At 42.3% G+C, this 22,839-nt stretch overlaps 1 protein-coding gene and 1 pseudogene across 1 annotated transcript in view; both read left to right on the forward strand.

The window, feature by feature from the left end:
- Window positions 1–22,334, forward strand: part of LOC116055153 — a 38,056-nt gene extending 15,722 nt beyond the window's left edge. The window contains exon 3 of the mRNA XM_031306956.2: window positions 20,236–22,334. Coding sequence (XP_031162816.2) covers window positions 20,238–22,334 — 2,097 coding nt within the window. The 5' untranslated portion in view covers window positions 20,236–20,237. The remainder of the gene's footprint in view (window positions 1–20,235) is intronic.
- Window positions 1–22,839, forward strand: part of LOC116062301 — a 1,036,964-nt pseudogene that overhangs the window by 559,681 nt on the left and 454,444 nt on the right.

Raw genomic sequence — 22,839 nt, forward strand, 5'->3', positions numbered from 1 at the left:
ACCTGTCATGGTCACTCTCCTCCTCCTCGGCTTCTTACCTGTCATGGTCACTCTCCTCCTCCTCAGCTTCTTACCTGTCATGGTCACTCTCCTCCTCCTCAGCTTCTTACCTGTCATGGTCACTCTCCTCCTCCTCAGCTTCTTACCTGTCATGGTCACTCTCCTCCTCCTCAGCTTCTTACCTGTCATGGTCACTCTCCTCCTCCTCGGCTTCTTACCTGTCATGGTCACTCTCCTCCTCCTCGGCTTCTTACCTGTCATGGTCACTCTCCTCCTCCTCCTCCTCGGCTTCTTACCTGTCATGGTCACTCTCCTCCTCCTCCTCCTCAGCTTCTTACCTGTCATGGTCACTCTCCTCCTCCTCGGCTTCTTACCTGTCATGGTCACTCTCCTCCTCCTCCTCCTCAGCTTCTTACCTGTCATGGTCACTCTCCTCCTCCTCGGCTTCTTACCTGTCATGGTCACTCTCCTCCTCCTCGGCTTCTTACCTGTCATGGTCACTCTCCTCCTCCTCAGCTTCTTACCTGTCATGGTCACTCTCCTCCTCCTCGGCTTCTTACCTGTCATGGTCACTCTCCTCCTCCTCCTCCTCGGCTTCTTACCTGTCATGGTCACTCTCCTCCTCCTCGGCTTCTTACCTGTCATGGTCACTCTCCTCCTCCTCCTCCTCGGCTTCTTACCTGTCATGGTCACTCTCCTCCTCCTCGGCTTCTTACCTGTCATGGTCACTCTCCTCCTCCTCGGCTTCTTACCTGTCATGGTCACTCTCCTCCTCCTCGGCTTCTTACCTGTCATGGTCACTCTCCTCCTCCTCCTCCTCGGCTTCTTACCTGTCATGGTCACTCTCCTCCTCCTCGGCTTCTTACCTGTCATGGTCACTCTCCTCCTCCTCCTCCTCAGCTTCTTACCTGTCATGGTCACTCTCCTCCTCCTCGGCTTCTTACCTGTCATGGTCACTCTCCTCCTCCTCGGCTTCTTACCTGTCATGGTCACTCTCCTCCTCCTCCTCCTCGGCTTCTTACCTGTCATGGTCACTCTCCTCCTCCTCCTCCTCAGCTTCTTACCTGTCATGGTCACTCTCCTCCTCCTCGGCTTCTTACCTGTCATGGTCACTCTCCTCCTCCTCCTCCTCAGCTTCTTACCTGTCATGGTCACTCTCCTCCTCCTCGGCTTCTTACCTGTCATGGTCACTCTCCTCCTCCTCGGCTTCTTACCTGTCATGGTCACTCTCCTCCTCCTCAGCTTCTTACCTGTCATGGTCACTCTCCTCCTCCTCGGCTTCTTACCTGTCATGGTCACTCTCCTCCTCCTCCTCCTCGGCTTCTTACCTGTCATGGTCACTCTCCTCCTCCTCGGCTTCTTACCTGTCATGGTCACTCTCCTCCTCCTCCTCCTCGGCTTCTTACCTGTCATGGTCACTCTCCTCCTCCTCGGCTTCTTACCTGTCATGGTCACTCTCCTCCTCCTCGGCTTCTTACCTGTCATGGTCACTCTCCTCCTCCTCGGCTTCTTACCTGTCATGGTCACTCTCCTCCTCCTCCTCCTCGGCTTCTTACCTGTCATGGTCACTCTCCTCCTCCTCCTCCTCGGCTTCTTACCTGTCATGGTCACTCTCCTCCTCCTCGGCTTCTTACCTGTCATGGTCACTCTCCTCCTCCTCCTCCTCGGCTTCTTACCTGTCATGGTCACTCTCCTCCTCCTCGGCTTCTTACCTGTCATGGTCACTCTCCTCCTCCTCGGCTTCTTACCTGTCATGGTCACTCTCCTCCTCCTCGGCTTCTTACCTGTCATGGTCACTCTCCTCCTCCTCCTCCTCGGCTTCTTACCTGTCATGGTCACTCTCCTCCTCCTCGGCTTCTTACCTGTCATGGTCACTCTCCTCCTCCTCCTCCTCAGCTTCTTACCTGTCATGGTCACTCTCCTCCTCCTCGGCTTCTTACCTGTCATGGTCACTCTCCTCCTCCTCGGCTTCTTACCTTTCATGGTCACTCTCCCCCTCCTCCTCCTCGGCTTCTTACCTGTCATGGTCACTCTCCTCCTCCTCCTCCTCAGCTTCTTACCTGTCATGGTCACTCTCCTCCTCCTCGGCTTCTTACCTGTCATGGTCACTCTCCTCCTCCTCCTCCTCAGCTTCTTACCTGTCATGGTCACTCTCCTCCTCCTCGGCTTCTTACCTGTCATGGTCACTCTCCTCCTCCTCGGCTTCTTACCTGTCATGGTCACTCTCCTCCTCCTCAGCTTCTTACCTGTCATGGTCACTCTCCTCCTCCTCGGCTTCTTACCTGTCATGGTCACTCTCCTCCTCCTCCTCCTCGGCTTCTTACCTGTCATGGTCACTCTCCTCCTCCTCGGCTTCTTACCTGTCATGGTCACTCTCCTCCTCCTCCTCCTCGGCTTCTTACCTGTCATGGTCACTCTCCTCCTCCTCGGCTTCTTACCTGTCATGGTCACTCTCCTCCTCCTCGGCTTCTTACCTGTCATGGTCACTCTCCTCCTCCTCGGCTTCTTACCTGTCATGGTCACTCTCCTCCTCCTCCTCCTCGGCTTCTTACCTGTCATGGTCACTCTCCTCCTCCTCGGCTTCTTACCTGTCATGGTCACTCTCCTCCTCCTCCTCCTCGGCTTCTTACCTGTCATGGTCACTCTCCTCCTCCTCAGCTTCTTACCTGTCATGGTCACTCTCCTCCTCCTCGGCTTCTTACCTGTCATGGTCACTCTCCTCCTCCTCAGCTTCTTACCTGTCATGGTCACTCTCCTCCTCCTCCTCCTCGGCTTCTTACCTGTCATGGTCACTCTCCTCCTCCTCGGCTTCTTCCCTGTCGTGGTAACTCTCCTCCTCCTCTACTTCAGGTAATTCTGATGCTGAAGTAGCTACTACAGCCTTAGTTCCCAAACATGTCAGAAATGTTGGCACATTTTGAGGCATGTAGATTCTTAATCTTTTTCTCCTGTAATTTCTCTGGACTGGGGAAGGGGGTTCCTGCATTTGATTGGGTCAGGCCAACAGCAATAATGAAAATTAACCAATGGGCCGCTGTCAGTTCTTTATGGGCCGGCGCGGCCCAAAAACAAACAAACAAAAAAGTTAATAAATTATATCGCCGATTCGACCCAAAAGTGCGTCGGCCTACCGGGAAAATGCCCGGTATGCCAGATAGCCATTCCAGCCCTGTGTATTTTGTAAACATTAGACAGTACGCTGCACTAAATGGCCACATTTTAACCAGTTAATTGAAATGTAATCCTTCTTGATTACTATCTGTTAAGAAAAGTTGGAGTACATTTTTTGCTAGGATTTATTAAGTATTGATATATGAACTAATGCATGTCAAACATACACCAGCAGAATATATATATATATATATATATATATATATATATATATATATATAAATATATATATATATATGAAGAGCTCTTTTCCAAAACAGATAAATCAGATAACATTAAAGGTCCCATGGCATGAAAATTTAACATTAATATGAGTTCCCCCAGCCTGCCTATGGTCCCCCAGTGGGTAGAAATGGCGATATGTGTAAACCGAGCCCTGGGTATCCTGCTCTGCCTTTGAGAAAATGAAAGCTCAGATGGGCCAATCAGGAATCTTCTCCTTATGATGTCATAAGGTGAAAGGTTACCTCCCCTTTCTCTGCTTTGCCCACCCAGAGAATTTGGCCCGCTCATGAGAGAGAGAGAGACATCATGGGTTTCAAACAAGCAAAGTGGCAGTTGGTCAAGGTCACACCCCCACTCTCCACCTTGCCCCCCTCTCTCCTCCTCAATAGCTACAGACACAGAAATGACACATCCTAAGGAAAGCTCATTGTGGGACTGGCTCTAGTGGCTGGAATTCTGGACCAAGGCTGAATTTAGGGAAAGAGACTTCAGATACAGTATTAGGGGACCACTAAGGTCTATATAAAAGAGACTTCAGATACAGTATTAGGGGACCACTAAGGTCTATATAAAGAGACTTCAGATACAGTATTAGGGGACCACTAAGGTCTATATAAAAGAGACTTCAGATACAGTATTAGGGGACCACTAAGGTCTATATAAAGAGACTTCAGATACAGTATTAGGGGACCACTAAGGCCTATATAAAAGAGACTTCAGATACAGTATTAGGGGACCACTAAGGTCTATATAAAAGAGACTTCAGATACAGTATTAGGGGACCACTAAGGTCTATATAAAAGAGACTTCAGATACAGTATTAGGGGACCACTAAGGTCTATATAAAAGAGACTTCAGATATAGTATTAGGGGACCACTAAGGTCTATATAAAAGAGACTTCAGATACAGTATTAGGGGACCACTAAGGTCTATATAAAGAGACTTCAGATACAGTATTAGGGGACCACTAAGGTCTATATAAACGAGACTTCAGATACAGTATTAGGGGACCACTAAGGCCTATATAAAAGAGACTTATATAGAAGGTGCTACACACATAAGACCAGCTGTTATAGAAGGTGCTACACACATAAGACCAGCTGTTATAGAAGGTGCTACACACATAGGACCAGCTGTTATAGAAGGTACTACACACATAGGACCAGCTGTTATAGAAGGTACTACACACATAAGACCAGCTGTTATAGAAAGCTCTGGACCTCAGCTCTCATGTAGATATGGTCACCAAAGTTTACCCACTCTAAGCACGTCAAATATGGTAATAAGCTATTTTCACCTATTCAATGATTATATCTTTAAAATCTGATGACATCAGTGTGTTCCCCATACCAAAAAAACCCAGGGTGTATCCAAAATTTTACACTACCAACTTCTAATTATGAGAAATATACCAATATATTTAAAAACTACAACTCCTACTATAGACGGGCCCCAGAACCTGTTACAAAACGTGTGTACTTGTAGTTCTTCCAGGGAGGGTGGGGGGACATGTTAGACTCCTGTTCCTGCTGTCTGCCGTGGCTGCTGGCTTCATTCCATTTCAGATTGCCGCTGCCAGCCGGCCAGCCGAGCACACAATACATGAGACAAATACATTAAACTGTATTTTATTATTATTAATATCTTCATTGTTTAAATCCTCATATACATCGTTAGACAAAAACATCAATATTATGAATATTATGTATTTCTTATCTTCGTCTCTGCCGAGCAGACCACGTCACTTCCGGTGTATTCCGCGGATTCGTTTAAACGTTATTACAGTGAATAACTTACTAGAACAAAGCTGAGCAACGTGTTGTTGCTGGTGACTAAACCACTGACTGTATATATGTATATTATATTATATATGTACATTGAAGCGATACTGTCGTTAAAGACCAGCTGATCGCTGCCCGATTCTGTGAATGAATGCCCGCATTGCATTGTGGGATATCGGCTTTGAATGCGTGTCAGTAGCTCGGATCATATCGTAATGTTCTGTATTACAGCATACTGTAATATTTCACTGGTAATAAGACCGAAATAATATTATTAAAATAAAGAAATGTATACTATGATAACATCTAAATAAATGTTGATAGATGTAGCGTTATAGTTAAAAACTATAAATAACAAAGCAATCCAGCTTCCCTGGCCGAAATAGACCGAAATAATAACATTAAAAGAAATATAAATAAACCATGATGAGATCTGGTGAATAAATGTTGATTAAAACAGCGTTATTGGGCTAAAAATACCAATAATAGCAAAGCTGTACAGCTTCTCTGCCGCAGCCCGACTGGCAGAAAGAAACGTGCTGTGATCAGGGAATCCGTGCGTAGACCACGGATGATGCCTGTCATTGACTTACATAGGCATCGGATCTGTGGGCCCGTCACCGAATTTTTGGCGATTCCATGAAACTGTCACAGATTTTGAGTTAAGGGGCCGTGTTCATTTCACGGAATTCTGTGAGACCAGGTTGTGTAAATTACCAGTTTCATTGAACGCACCGTCTGTGTTTCTCCAACGGCAGCTGCAGATTGTTACATCCTGGTGTTGAATCCTCTAAACACAGTCACACTTTACACCGTTTAGAGTTAGCTGTCAGCATTGTAACCGTGTTTAATCCAGCTACTAGCTAGCGGTAGGCTAACATTAGCTGCTGTCGAGTATAGTGTTTTCTGTCAAGGTAGGTTTTTATATGTAGGCTATCAATATATAAACATATATGGTATATGCATATATGGCAATATATTGGAAAATATCAATATTAAATCACATATATGGTAATATATTGCCCAATATATCACATGATATTTTCCAATGTACTGCAATATATTTTGGTTTCATAAGGGTATAAGACAGGTCAGAACATGCCAACCGTAGTATGTCTTTAAGTCCCGAGTCCTCTACGATGCTGACAGGTCTGCAGTTAGTTGCCACCCATATCGCAAGAGCTGTAGTCATTTTTTTGGATTTGGTTTCATCCACAGGTCGGCAAGTAGCACTCTCCAAAATAGTTCTTTGCCTGAGCCCGCTAGTATCAACCTGAGTCACGTTAACTGTACTACTATGCTTAGCTCGTAGGTGGTAGCTCAAGCTTGACGTGCTTCGTGATATTTTAATTCGGTTTTACACAATGTGCATATGGCTTTGACTTGTCTAATGAGCTGTCCAGGAGTTTTGGAAAATAAAAAGCTCCATTCAGAGTTATTGCTGCTGTGTTTCTCCATCATGCTGCAGCAGCAGCAGCAGGATGTGTTAGGAGGAAGTGGCAGCTTGATGAGAAGTAACGGTGCTGCAAAGGGTCAAAATAGTAGCCTGTTAGGACCACGCAAAGCCCAGTGAAGTGTAAAATAAATTAAAAAAATTAAATTAACACGTTATGCTCGGCCCTTAATCGCATCGCGATTAACTCGTTAATGCTGACTGCCCTAATTAACATCTTTATACATTTATCTGTCTCTTTTAGTAATCATCATATTGCAACATTTCAGGTCCTGAACAATTGGTTCCTTGATGATTTGTGCTCCCGCCTGTCTGGATAAGACCTACTCATTAAAGGTAAGATCACAACTAGCTACCTAATTACTTTGTGTATTTTTAGGAACATTTATTTTAAGGTATAGAGCTCTCTTAAACGCAAGTAATGCATTTCAGTAGTTGAATATGTTGAATTTCAGATCCTGGCTGGGATAGCCTTTGTCAGCTTTTTTAGTCATAGAGCCCGTTTTACGACCACGTCTTTTGCCTCCTGTTTTTAATACCTTCACCTGAGATTGTACTTTGTATAATAAATAAACGTCATTACCTCTTGACATCTGCCACTGAGTCATGCTTTTGACACCTCTGAGCTCTCTGACACTGTCTGAATGTGAGGAGAGCCAGACGTATCTGTCAGAGAAAATAAATTACCAGCTCAGCAGATTTTTTTGGTTCACAGGCTATAAAACCACCCTAACATTTTTACCATGTTGTGTCGCAGCCATGGCGTTCCCTCGGCTGTCTGCCTCCATACTGTTGGCTTCATTCCTCCTTCTCTACTGGACGACATCCTCAGCTGAGTCACAAGATCCCACATCCTCCGTCCTCTCACCATCATACAGGGTGAAGAGAGACCTGCTTTTAGACACCAGAGAGAAAGTGGAAAAATCTATGGCCATGGGAAACAGCGTCCTGACTGTCATCAAAGTAGTGGTTGGAAAGATTAATAACAAAAAGTTGTCAGCTGTGATGAAGGGTCTCCAGCTTGGCGCCTGGCGTCAGAGTTCTGGTATTAAAGGTTGAATTAAAGGTTTATTTCAACCAAACCAGAGTTTTGTCAATTTATATTATCTTGTATCATCTCCATAGAAACCACTCTTTGTAGATCAGTTCTAACTGCTGACTTTTAGGCTTTTTTCTACCACACACACACACACACACACACACACACACACACAGACACAGACACACACACAGACACACAGACAGACACATACACAGACACACACACACACATAGACACACAGACACAAACACACAGACACACACACACACACACACACACAGACACGAACACACAGACACACACACACACACACACACATACACATACACAGACACAGACATACACACACACACATACAGACACAGACACACACATAGACACACACACACACACACACACACATACAGACACACACACAGACACACACACAGACACTCACATAGACACACACACACAGACACACACACAGATACAGAGACACACAGATTCTTCGACCACATTGATAGTTTGTTCCTACCTATCAACACAATTCATTTGGTTTAGTCAACAAAACAACTATAGCAAACTGACCTGTTGGTGAGAATGGGTTGTTGAACACAATGGATTACAGTTGTTTACAATCACTTTGCTACTAATTTCAGAACCTTGATGTCATTTTTCAAAACTCACAACCAATGATCAACATACACAATTTTCAAAACTCTAACACTTTTTTCAATTGCTTGGATACAATACACATGAACCTAATATCATTTGTTCATTTAAGAAAGATCACCTGTTCAATATGACACAACCTAACATCAAAGTACTACTATTTCAAAAAGCAATTCACACATTACATTTCAGATGATTGTCTATTCATTTCATTACAATGATCTAACTATCAATCTGTACAACTACTCAACATGATAAGTACCTGTTGCATTACTCTTAATATGTAGTTGTATGGAAACGGACAAACAATATTCCATGTTTAGATCATGACAGTTTGAAGATAACCAGATTCATTGTCACCAGTTAGTGTGGAGCATGAACCAATTAGACTACATGATCTGTGGATGTAATATTTCCTCATCATTCTTTACTGTAATGTACTACTGGTTATCAGACACTGTTACTATGCTCCCATGTACCACCTTTAAGACTATTCACAGTATTGACAGTACTGCACTGTATGCATGCAGGCCCTTGGAATTGCTTATCCAATTCTGCCAGCTCATTATATATATATATATATATATATATATATATATATATATATATATAAGATTTATAAGATATATAAGATTTCTTTAAAGATATGAATGCACAATGTAATGTTTTGAACATTGGACAGCCTGTGTTACAAGTCCTTCCTTAAATCAAGACCACAATTGTCTTAAGAAAGTAGAATATCATAGTCATGTGCAAATCATCTGATAACTCAATATGGAATACACATTATGTAGGAAGAGCGCATGACATCCACCGACATATTTAAGTCTTTAGCACACACCATGTCATTTTATACAACAGTCTGTAACAGAGAGGAGGGAGAAATAAATGATCAACTACGACTTCCTAAAAAAACTCTAAGCAACTTTAAGGACTCTTATCCAGTATGTTATGTTTCGGGCAAATAGTAAATTGTATTATGAAGTTACAACAGCTTCCTGTTTTATGGTGAAACATGCAAATTGCCCACCTCGCCACAGCAACACCATTCCACGAAAACACAAAAGCTTTGCAATTTTTCATTGTAAAAGTCGAAAACTTGATTTGCTGCTGATGCCATTTAAAAAAGGACCTGTTGAGTCCACTGGACGGAGTTTTAAAAAGAGTAATACCTGTAAAGGCCCTAAAATGGTGTATTGGTAAATGACCCATGGGTCATTGCTATCAACTATTCCTTCACAGTTCAGGGTCACATTAGTCAGAGGATTATACCAACCAAATATCAAACGTTTCCAATCAACTCCTTAGGGTGAGTGCATAAAATACAATAAAAAAATGTAAATACAATAAAAAATAAATATATTTTTGTCAGGGACCAAGCAGTAAAACAATGAGGAAAACAGGAGGTTTTGTTGAAATGTGGGTTTTTATTTACCCAAAAAATGCAAAAAACAATATAAACCAGGAACTTAATATCTAGGCCTATAAAAGAGGTCAACACAATATAATAATTAACAATATATGAAGTCCTCCTTGAAGGAGAATAGCCCACACCTGCTCATGAAACAGCTTTTGACTCAATTGTCCAATTACTTTAGAACCCTTGAAATGAGATGTATGAACATGTTTGCAATTCCTAAACCCTTCCTCCAATTTTGATGTAAATACCCTCAAAATAAAGCTGAACGTCTGCACTACAATTTCATCTCAATGATTTCTTTTCAAATCCATTGTGTTAGTGCACAGGGCTAAAATTATGAAAATGCTGTCCAAATATTTCCGTACCTAACTGTATACTGACTTGGCCAAACCAAATTACATACACAGGGAAAACCAAGATGGACATAATTTGTCACTAATACAAATTAACCCAACTTTGAAAAGGCCGACCGGTTGGGCGGGCCATGGCACTGAGAGTGTGAAGTTATTTGAGTTATTTTTCTTTTTTCTTCTAACAGGCAGTTATTGAGTCACAGCCTCTCTATATAAAGGGAGGTGACTTGTAGTAAGTACAACAGAACTCAGCACATAAGTTGACTTCTTACTGCCCATCATCATCATCATCATCATCATCATCATCATCGTTCACTGTCAGCAGACATGTAAGTAGACAAGAATTTATTATCTTTCTGTGGAACTTACATTTGTATTTTTATTCGATTATATTCCGTCTAAATCAGTGTTTCTCAAATGGGGGTACTTGTACCCCAAGGGGTACTCTGGAGGACTTTCTTCTAAGTTTTTGTCGCTGTTTTTGAAAGTTTTTGTTGCTTTTTGTAACTATTTTCAACCTGTTCTTCCTTCCTTCCAGTGATGTAGTCTAATGTATTGAAGTGGGTGTACTGTACGGTATATTGGCCAAAATCTGCCTTTTGGGGGGTCTGGGTGTCCTCCCCCAGGGACATTTTGAGCATCAATGACTTCATTTCCTGTATTCTGATACACTTTAATGCACCAATGTACAGTGGAAATACCTTTATTTAGCCTATGTGAAGAAGAAAAACGCAGATGACAATTCAAAATATATCAAAATAATAATGGAAAGTATGTTGCGTGTCATTGGGCATTTTTAAGTGGGTATATGAAAATCCTGGAGCTTTCCTAGTGGGTATACTGCTTATAACTGCTTCCTTCCTTTTTCTACGGTCTTCTTTTTTTCTCCAAGTCTTTCGAAGTTTTTGTCGCTTTATTTAAAAAACAATTCCACCTTTTTCAAGGTTTTTGTCACTTTTTTCGACGTTTGTCTTCCTTCTTTCTACTGTGTTTTTTTTTTTTAACAAGTCTGACGCTTTTTAAGTTTTTGTCGCTGTTCTCTAAATTTTTGATACTATTTCCCATCTATTCCTGCCTTAACTTCCTTCTTTCTACTGACTTTATCCAACATTTTACGTTTTGGGTTTTAAAGTTTTTGTTGCCTTTTTTCATTATCATTTAAATGTTTTTTAGTTACATTGCTCAGCATAAGTGAATACACCCATGCTAAAGTTGACTATAAAGAGGAATAAAAAAATCATCTTTTGGAAATTGATCTTATTGCCATAATTTTAAAAAAATGAGGAAAAATCCAACCTTTAAGGACACCAATTTTCTTTGTGAATGAATAATGTATCGTAAATAAATAAATGTTCTTCCTTAAAATACAGGGGGCATAAGTCAATACACCCCTATGTTAAATTCCCATAGAGGCAGGCAGATTTTTATTTTTAAAGGCCAGTTATTTCATGGATCCAGGATACTATGCATCCTGATAAAGTTCCCTTGGTCCCCACATCATCACATACCCTTCACCATACCCCCACATCATCACATACCCTTCACCATACCCCCACATCATCACATACCCTTCACCATACCCCCACATCATCACATACCCTTCACCATACCCCCACATCATCACATACCCTTCACCATACCCCACATCATCACATACCCTTCACCATACCCCCACATCATCACATACCCTTCACCATACCCCACATCATCACATACCCTTCACCATACCCCCACATCATCACATACCCTTCACCATACCCCCACATCATCACATACCCTTCACCATACCCCACATCATCACATACCCTTCACCATACCCCACATCATCAGATACCCTTCACCATACCCCCACATCATCACATACCCTTCACCATACCCCACATCATCACATACCCTTCACCATACCCCACATCATCAGATACCCTTCACCATACCTAGAGATTGGCATGGGGTACTTTCCATAAAATCATCTCTCAATGCAAATCAAACCATCTATAGGCTAACTGAAATAAAACCAAGCTAAGCCTGTACATGGCTGTTGTTTAGTAAATCTATCTCTGGTCAGGGGTACTTGGCTTAAAAACACAATTCAAATGGGGAACATTATTGTAAAAAGTTTGAGAACCACTGGTCTAAATAGTATAAATGGGTGCGGCATTTATTAAAAATATCATTTATTTTGATGTCTTTATATCATCTATATTTGAAAAGTGATATTTTAAGGGGAGACACCCCAGGCAAACCATCATTTTTCAATACTGACTTTTTGGGCTATTTTGTTTCTGGAGCACGTCTTCTTTCAGACTATTGGGGGAAAAAAAAACCTCCCAAATATACATTTAGGTGTTTACTTTACTACACTAGCAATTGAAGACTCAAGCAGGCTTTTAGTTAGTCAATTTTTTTTCTATGGTTGTTTGTTTAGTTTTCTATTTGTATTTAAATGTTCTTGTATTTTAATTAGTTGTATTGTATTACAGTTTATTGTGAAGCACTTTGAGTTTTTTATATGTGAAAGGTGCTATACAAGTAAACTTTACTTACTTACTTACTTACTTACTTACTTGTCTATTTGCGCCCTGTAAATGTCTCCTAAATTCACCAAAAGTTGCCATTAATAAGGCCTTGTTTGCATATCTAAACATAACATTTAAGAAAAGTTGTAAAACAGAAATGTATGTCTTAATGTAAGTAATTAACTGGAGAAGTTTCACCCATAATGTTTGATGTTTTATAATCCATAGGCAGTTTTCTCAAAATGTTTTTCTCTCAGACTCTGAGTCAGAAATCTCCTCCTCAGCAGCACTTACACACACCAAACTTTCCATGTCATGCTTGCCAGAAGCTTGGAGGGGAACAAGCTCCTGTACCCTGACCGGCGTGTCTAAACTCCACTCTAACTACATCCATTCATTCACTTGCAGGGTTTCACCATGAGGTGGTGCTTCCTTCAGAAAGTGTAGTGAGTGAGTTAATCTACTATCTATTGTACATATAATGAAGCTTTACTGAAGCTACCCCCAGAGACATGTAGCAAGTCACGTTCATTCCAAGTCAATGAGGTCTATTATACAGCAGTTATAGCCTACTGTAGAAATTGTGTGAATGATGTTAAGCATTCACACAATGTTATTCAAATCTTTATTATTATTTATCTGACTTCTTCTGTATGTTTTTTGGTATTCAACTTCTTCTGCATACTTTCAGCCACAGAAACCATTATCAAAATGTTCAACTCTTTAAGGACATGATGGCTCCTTTTCAACTTCCTTTCTGCTATTTATACTTTTTAAAATATTAGCCTTTTTCAACTTTTTTTTTTTTTTTTTTTTACAATGAACCCACAATGGAGAGAATGTTCAAACCCTCTTCAACTAATTGAAAATGCTACTCCTTCTACATATTTTCAGCTACAGATGTCACTCAAACTTTAAATCATTCACAACACATCCAGCTATTACAGTTTAATGCAGCTTTTTGATATATTTAAGTTTTTCAATTATCACCATTCAAGTATTAAGCTGTTTTCAGAAATTATCTGAGTTTATAATGGAGTGTGTATGTGGTGGAACTGTCAGAGTGCACAGCAGCAGAAAAAATATTCTTTTCATTTTGCCTCCCCCTCCACAATTTTAACTCCTCATACATTCATTTTACATCAGAATGTAGGGAATGTTGTGCCCTTTCTAACAATGTAGGAGGAGGCAAACAGACTTTTACATGAGGCACAGTGAGCTTCTAAGTTAAGCGGTGTCCACCAACTGCTGCACTGCCTCCTGTATTAAATCCTACCAGAAATACCAGGAGGAGAAGAGAAACAGGCCCTTTTTGGACAGCTACTGTCCTCACATTTCTTACACAACACACACACTTTTTATCACAGCATGTTCAGCAGGGTGTTATATCTCTCTCACAGTATTAAACATTAACCCGATAGCAATCACAGTCTTTGAGCTAGAAGCAGGAGTATGAAAGCTGCACCTAAGCCTGGCTCATATTTGTGAATGAAGGCCCTGTTTACATGAATACGCTCGCGGGTGAAAATGACAAAATATTTGATCAGATATGCCTTTCATTTAGACGGCGACGGCGTTTTTGGGGCTTAAAAACGCAAAAAAGTGAAACCACCCTCCAGAGTGGAAGTCTCTCTCTCCACCGCCGCGTTCCCGTCTAAAGGGTACAAACGCACTGTGAGAGTGTGAGAGTGTGTGTGTGGGTGTATGTGTGTGTGTCGTGTGTGCTGTTTGTGTGTGTACCACGTGTGTGTGTGTGTGTGTGTGTGTGTGTGTGTGTGCCACGTGTGTGTGCCACGTGTGTGTGTGTGTGTGTGTGCGCCATATGCCGTGTGTGTGTACCGTGTGTGTGCCGCATGTGTGTTTGTGCCGCGTGTGTGCCGCATGTGTGTGTGTGTGTGTGTGTGTGTGTGTATGTGTGTGTGTCGTGTGTGTGCATTGTTTGAAGCAATAACTCCACCTCCTTATCTGTCCAGATAAAATTGTCAGATATTGTTGTTCGCTTCACCTTGTTTTGGTTTCATGCTACTAGGGAGAGGAGAGGGAGAGAGGAGGAGGAGAGGAGGGAGAGAGGAGGAGGAGAGGGAGAGAGGGGGGGGAGAGGAGGGGGAGAGGAGGAGGAGAGGGAGAGAGGAGGAGGGGAGGAGGGAGAGAGGAGGAGGAGAGGGAGAGAGGAGGAGGAGAGGAGGGAGAGAAGAGGAGGAGAGGGAGAGAGGAGGAGGAGAGGAGGGAGAGAAGAGGAGGAGAGGGAGAGAGGAGGAGGAGAGGGAGAGAGGAGGAGGAGAGGAGGGAGAGAAGAGGAGGAGAGGGAGAGAGGAGGAGGAGAGGGAGAGAGGAGGAGGAGAGGGAGAGAGGAGGAGGAGAGGAGGGAGAGAAGAGGAGGAGAGGGAGAGAGGAGGAGGAGAGGGAGAGAAGAGGAGGAGGAGAGGGAGAGAGGAGGAGGAGAGGGAGAGAGGGAGAGGAGAGGGAGAGAGGAGGAGAAGAGGGAGAGAGGAGGAGGAGAGAGAGAGAGGAGGAGGAGAGGGAGAGAGGAAGAGGAGAGGAGGGAGAGAGGAGGAGGAGAGGGAGTGAGGAGGAGAGGAGGGAGAGAAGAGGAGGAGAGGGAGAGAGGAGGAGGAGAGGGAGTGAGGAGGAGGAGAGTAAGAGAGAGGAGGAGAGGGAGAGAGGAGGAGGAGAGGGAGTGAGGAGGAGGAGAGTAAGAGAGAGGAGGAGAGGGAGAGAGGAGGAGGAGAGGGAGTGAAGAGGAGGAGAGGGAGAGAGGAGGAGGAGAGGGAGTGAAGTAGAAGGAAGGTTCTAGCAGGCGTGCAGACTTGGTGGTGTTGTGTGTCAGTGCTCCACACCACCACCTAGCCTCCTGGTGGGAATACTACATCACATTTCACACTCTTTTGCGTCACCATATACACACAGATTACCCCCAAAAAACACTCGTCTAAACGCAGAATAAAAAGTGAGAACGCAACGCCACTTTTGAATTTTCTCTTCAGATCGTTTCCATCTAAACATAGCCTCTCTGAGACAGGAGACACTAACCAGTTACCATCACTATGGCAACCATTATTTGCAGTTGGTTACACGGAGCTTATTTATAGATACGCTTTATAATCATTTCTATTTGTAATATGTTGCTCTAATTGTTATAACAGCAACAACCACTTCATTCTACAACAGGATACTGATATTTCCACCGGAGGTTATGGCATTAATACAGCTGACAGAGAAAAGCTCTGTCTCTGCTGACAGTTATTGTTTATTAGAGTTATTACTTTACTAAGGCATTTCCTGTAAACTGCTGACTCTCTTTACGGCCACCTGAATGCACTGCAGTAACAATGTCACTGTGCAATTAATTGAAATTTAATCGTGATTATGATTTCGGCTCCCAATGATCACAAAAACAGAATAATGGAGAAGTTCAATAATTGCAACATCTTTCCAGAAGTCAACGAGTAATCGTGTTACATTATCGTGATTTCAATATTGACCGAAATAATCGTGATTATATTTTTTTCCATAATCGAGCAGCCCCAATGCTTAAGCCACAATTACACACAGCAGATCCGCTGGTAAAGACTGTTGTGAACTTACCACAGAGTCCCCCGTTTTCAATAACTATGTATTCTGCATGTTTGTCTTAAATAAAAAAAAGAAACTGTTTTCACTCAATGCCTGTTCACAGAACATCACACAGCGTGGCACATTGACCGCCGCAAAGTAAGAATGTCCTGAAGCAAAAGCAGATTTATTTCACCAAAATGCCACAACAAAAGACCACCACTGTAGACTCTGATAGTTTGGCGCAGCATCGGCTACTTTGATACAGCCAGTCTGGGTCAGAAACTGTAGCAGCTACAACACTGGACTCATGGACTCGGTGTCAACTACAAAATAAGACAAACCGTACAATCTTCTAAATCTTTTGCCATTATTGAACTTTTAAAGCCAATAATTCAGTTTAGCGTTAGCTTTACAAAAAACCTTTAATTATTCTACATCTTTTTTTTTTACATTAGTGGTGTTATTTCACTTTTCAATGAAATTTATACAAATTAAAACCTTTCCCACTTTTACAACTTTTCTCAGTATTTCACCTTCTTTTTACGGTTTTAAGCTATTAATCCAATTTAGCTTTAGCATCTTTGCTCTTGTTCCACATCTTTCATACATTTGGAGTTCTTCAATTCAGTGTAGCTTCAGCTTTTCAGCATTCACACGCATTTACTGCAGGAAATGCCTTTTCTGGTTGTAATCTAGTCTAGCTATATTGTTTTAGTTTCTTTATTTAGTTATTTAATTTAGCCTTTAAATAGGCCTACATTTGTTTATTTTACCCCTGCATGATTCAAATGGTGCTGAGTTCAAAGGTTAGGCTATATAACTATGTTCCTACGGTGGCAATTTTACACTTCACTGTAGCTTGTATGAGAGCGTTGGTTGGCCTTCTTTGCACAGTCGTAGGTTGGAGCATTGGTATGTTTTTTTTTTAAAGCCATACTGTGTAAACTGCCTCCTTACTTCTGTTCTCTCCTGACTCCTAAAGTCACCACCAGGAAAAGTAATCTTTGATCATATGGACACATCATGTATGACATTCCCCGAACGTGAACTGTCTTCGGTGAAAGTGCCTTTAAAGTTTTTGCACCCTCATTCTGGTATGAATTACAGAATCATCTTAAATTAGACTACCTACCAACAATGACACAGCTTAAAATTAGGATAAAGGACTATTTGAGTGATAAATGAACATGTGCTGTTACTGAGCACTGCTGGTGATTATGTTGAGGTGATGTTGAATTGCCAACTGTCTTTTTATTGTTTTATGTTGTCTGTTTTTTTACTTTATATTTATATAATATGGAACTATTATACTGCTGTCTTGGCCAGGACTCCCTTGAAAAAGAGATTCTGAATCTCAATGGGATTATTTCCTGGTAAAATAAAGGTTCATAAAAATTAAATAAATATAGCCAAAAATTATAAAATGAAAGGATGTTTTGCTGCCTTGTCATCTTCACTAGTTAATATAGACTGAGAAAAATATGAATTCACTGTGCTGCTCAAGGGCTACCACTGTCAGCTATGCAACATTTAGGGTGATATGTTTCTTGCATGTTATACTCATTAAGAGTGTCTGTATCCTTTAGATTTGCTGATGGACCATCAACACACTATACACTGCCAGACAGCGTATCAAACAGCTTAAACTCACTCTAAACTGGTGGAGTCAAAGCAGTGTAAAATGTGCTATTTTAGAAAACATTTGTTCACGCTGCCATCCCATTTTCACTCAACAGTCACCACCAAAATCTCAGGTTTTTGTGGGCTACTTCCACATATCATGTTTCTAATGAAAAAAAAGTGGTTCACGAACTGTCAATCACAAAGTAGACACGCCCCAAAACATACCCTGCTTTATCGTCTATTTTAAAATCAATCAGACAATAATTCAAAAAAGAACATCATTCTGTATAGCAGAAGACTTAAAGCAGCCATATTATGCTCATTTTCAGGTTTATAATTGTATTTTAAGGTTGTACCAGAATAGGTTTACATGGTTTAATTTTCTAAAAACACCATATTGTTGTTGTACTGCACCACTCTCTCTCACTGCTGCAGATCCTCTTTTCAGCTGGTCTCTGTTTTAGCTACAGAGTGAGACCTCTTTTCTTCTTCTTCTTCTGGACTATCTTTGATTGCACTCGCACATGCTCAGTAGCTCAGATGTAGATCATGTCAGCTAGCTAGCTCCATAGACAGTAAAAGAAAAGCTGTTTCTACAACTTCAGTCAGTTACAAGGCAGGATTAGCTGGGAGACTTCTAAATGAGGGCGCACATGGAAGTAGTTCTTTTGTAGATTATGGTGAACTGCTTTGCTATTGAGAACGAGGTAGCATGCTACCGTTAGCATTAGCATTAATGCTACGAGCTAATGGTTGCGGTTAGCCTGCTCGTTTCGGCTTGTGACGTCACAAGCCGTGCCGATTTTGAACAGCTCACCCAGAGACTGAAGGCAGGACACATTCAGAAACCGTATCTCACTCTAAACAGCATGGATGGATTTTATTCAAAGTTTGTATGTGCGTGGAAGCACCACAGACACAAAAGAACACCCCAAATCCCAGAAAAAGTGTTTTTTTCATAATATTGGCACTTTAAAACTAGCGATTGAGACCATAAACTCATTATGAAAATGTTTACTGAGGTAATAAATCAAGTGAGAAGTGGGTCACTTTCTCACAGACTTCTACAGTAAGCGACTTCCTTTTGAAATCACGTGTCGCCCCCTGCAGGAATTCAGATAGAAAGCAGGTTTAAGGAGTCTCCTCCTGCTGGAATTCAGATAGAAAGCAGGTTTAAGGAGTCTCCTCCTGCTAGAATTCAGATAGAAAGCAGGTTTAAGGAGTCTCCTCCTGCTGGAATTCAGATAGAAAGCAGGTTTAAGGAGTCTCCTCCTGCTGGAATTCAGATAGAAAGCAGGTTTAAGGAGTCTCCCCCTGCTAGAATTCAGATAGAAAGCAGGTTTAAGGAGTCTCCCCCTGCTAGAATTCAGATAGAAAGCAGGTTTAAGGAGTCTCCCCCTGCTAGAATTCAGATAGAAAGCAGGTTTAAAGAGTCCTTCCGGGGAAGAGTGTGACAGGCTGAGAACTGAATGAGTTGTTGTTCCAAAGATTGTAATTCCTGCACTGGTGCTTCCTCACCGTTGTTTGTGTCAGATGCAGCTCTTGTGTAAGTTTGGTGTTTGGTCTCCAGTCTGGTTATAATCACATCTTCCATCACATGTTCCAAGGCGTCAATCCTTTTTTTACAAGTCCTCAATTTCTCCTTGATAAGTGGCTGGGTTAGCTCACCTGGTAGAGTGGGCGCACATATATAGAGGTTTGCTCCTCGACGCAGCCGCCACGGATTCGACTCCGACCTGCGGCCCTTTGCTGCATGTCATTCCCTCTCTCTCTCCCCTTTTCATGTCTTCATCTGTCCTGTGGAAATAAAGGCCTAAAAATTCCCCCAATATTTTTTTTGTTTCACCTCATCCATTAGTTCAACAAGTTGTGTTTGTTTGGCGAGTTTGCTTATTTCCTCCGTCATAAAGCTCAGAGATTTTCTGATTTCCTCTTCCATCGCAGTACCTTATCTTGCTCTTGGCATGTTTCCCTTGTTCTTTTCAGTGCGTGACATTATCTTACATACACACATGTAGTGAGCAGCAGCAGTGTGCACACAGAGAAAAAAAAGTTTGTTCAACGTTCCTCTCACTCGGCCATGCAACATCCTTCTCTACGACTTCCCTCACTGTGGTCTGCAGTCCAGTGTCTGGCTCGGTTTGGGGTCCCCTGCTGGAGCTGCTGCTCCAGCAACCCAACCCAAATAAGATAAAGAAGATGCATAGATGACACTGTGCTTGGTGGGGTTTCAAGCAGTAAAGAATTTTTAAATCTGGAGCGTTGATGCTCCTCTGTGATTGAACTGCCAAGGTTGTCTTCATCTTCTAATCTGTCTGAATGTGAGGAGAGCCAGACGTATCTGCAAGAGAAAATAAAACACCAGCTCTGCAGATTAGTTTGATTCACAGGCTATAAAAACACCCTAATATTTTTACCATGTTGTGTTGTCTGTGTTGCAGTCATGGCGTTCCCTCGGCTGTCTGCCTCCATGCTGTTGGCTTCATTGATCCTTCTTCTCTACTGGACGACATCCTCAGCTCGGTTACATGACCCCCCATCCCCCGTCGTCTCACCATCCTACAGGGTCAAGAGAGACCTGTATTTGAAGAGGGGGATGGTTTCCGGCACCAGAGAGAAAGTGGAAAAGTATTTGGCCATGGGAAAAAGCGTCCTGACTGTCGTCAAAGAAGTGATTGGAAAGATTGATACCAGTAAGTCGTCAGCTGTGATGAAGAGTCTCTCCAACATCGCCAGCTTGGCACCCGGCATCGGAGGTCTGGTCGCCTCTGTTGTCAACATGGTCTTGATCTTCATCCCTCAGGATGACCCAGTGCTGAACGAGGTGAAGAAAGGGTTTGAAGAAATGAACAAGAAGTTGGACTCTATCTCCATCCAGATCTCCAACCTGGCAACAGACGTTGAATGGTTTAACTACGCCAGCGTCTACTCTCAAGATGAGCTCCGCATCCTCAACTCCTGGAAGAAGTTCAATGAGCTTCTTCAGGACAGCCAGTTGGTACAAAGTGAAGAGGACAAACTCCGACTGGCAGAGTTATTCGCCAACTACTATGAGAACACAGGAACTGAAGCCAGTGTGGCCAACCTCTACCTTTACCTGACGGTCAAAGACACGTCTCTCAGTGGAAACCTCAACGAACTGCTGAGGAAGAAGTTTAAATGTGACTTTCAAGAGATCGGCAAATATAACGTCTATTTCAGTCGTTTGATGTGGCAGGGGATGGTGCTGAACCAGTTCTACTGGAAACTGGTCGGGTTGGATTCATCAGGTATAGAAGCCAAACACACCCAGATGTTCAAGAACGTCTCCAGAGATCAGATATCAGCTCTGAAATACTGCCTGAACAACCACATGGAGTATGTGAAGGAAGATGTGAAGGAGATCAGGAAAGGACTCAGTGCTGACAACAGACAAGCCATCGCTGATAAGGTGAAAGAGTTTCTAGATAACAAGTACAACTGGTACAACTGGGTGGTGCTGGTGTACAACACAGACCAGGCTGATTATTACATACTATATGATCTGACTAAGATTATAGAGGACACGATCACCGTCACTGTGGGATACACTCTGAAATCAGAAGAAATAGATGAAAATAAAGTTAGAAAAGTAGCCAATGAATGCTTTAAAGACAAATCATGTAAAATTAAGGACAAAGTACGTTACTGTGGGGAAAAGTGGTATCTTATTAAGGGTAGACAGTTTAGAAGTGTTATGCCCTTCTCTTACTATGCTAAAGCGACTCATGCTGTCTATGGGGAAGAGTTTGCTGTGGCTCCAGCACCCGTACTCCAACATGACTGTGAGGGGAGTTACCCGTTGATGACCTATACAGGAAAGATTTCCATCTATAACTCCTGGAGGTTGCCTGTCTGCCAAAGTGGAACATGTAGCTACAGAGGAACGTGCAAGCGGCTGCTGGACTCCAATGAATGGATGTGTGAGTGTCAAGATGGTTACTATGGTGAGAGATGTGAAAAGATAACCCCCATTGGCAACGCTACAGTGGTCGATATACCATTTGTTCCTGATATCAGCACCATTGACACCAAAATGAAAATGATGGAGGTCAAACTGGAAAACAAACTGGAAGAGATTCTCAAGTCTATCAATGGCACCACTACAGGTACAACTTGTATATCACAAGTTGTTCCTGACATCGTCAAAATTGACACCAAACTGAAAATGATGGAGATCAAACTGGAAAACAAACTCAAGGAGATTCTCAAGTTTATCAATGCCAACGCTACAGGTACAACTTGTATACCACAAGTTGTTCCTGACATCAGCACCATTGACACCAAAATGAACATGATGGAGATCAAACTGGAAAACAAACTGGAAGAGATTCTCAAGTCTATCAATGACTATGGTGAGAGATTTGAAGAGAGAACCTCCATTGGCACCGCTACAGCGATCGATTTACAAGTTGTTCTTGATATCAGAACCATTGACACCAAAATAAAAAGGATGGAGATCAAACTGGAAGATATTCTCTACATCCTCGAATGCAGCAATCGTGGCTGGCTACCATGGTGAGAGATATGAAAAGATAACCTCCATTAGCTCGGCTACAATGGTCGATATACAAGTTGTACCTGACATCAGCACCATTGACACCAAAATGAAAATGATGGAGGTCCAACTCAAGGAGATTCTCAACATCCTCAACAACAAATGTCGTGGCTAGTAGGAGATATCTGCAGACTGCTGACAGACGACAGGAACGATGACTTACTGCCAACGGACAAACTGAACACACATCAACTGACTGAGCATCTGAGAACGGCACCATGAAGGAAGAACAAGTAAACAATGCTCATTAAAGACTAAATTATGTTTAGGCAACAACTCTAGTCTGTAAACCTTCATCCCAACGGTGAAGCATGTTGGTGTCAGAGATGAGTAGTTTCTTTAGAAAGCTGGAGGATGATGTGTTGATCTGTTGTTCTGTCCTCATTTCCCTGAATGTCTCCAGCTGATGTTAGCACGACCCAAACAGTCACTATACTATATACTATCCTATTCATTATACAGGAAATAT

This window comes from Sander lucioperca, chromosome 21 (assembly GCF_008315115.2).
Source record: "Sander lucioperca isolate FBNREF2018 chromosome 21, SLUC_FBN_1.2, whole genome shotgun sequence".
Classification (NCBI taxonomy): Eukaryota; Metazoa; Chordata; class Actinopteri; order Perciformes; family Percidae; genus Sander; species Sander lucioperca.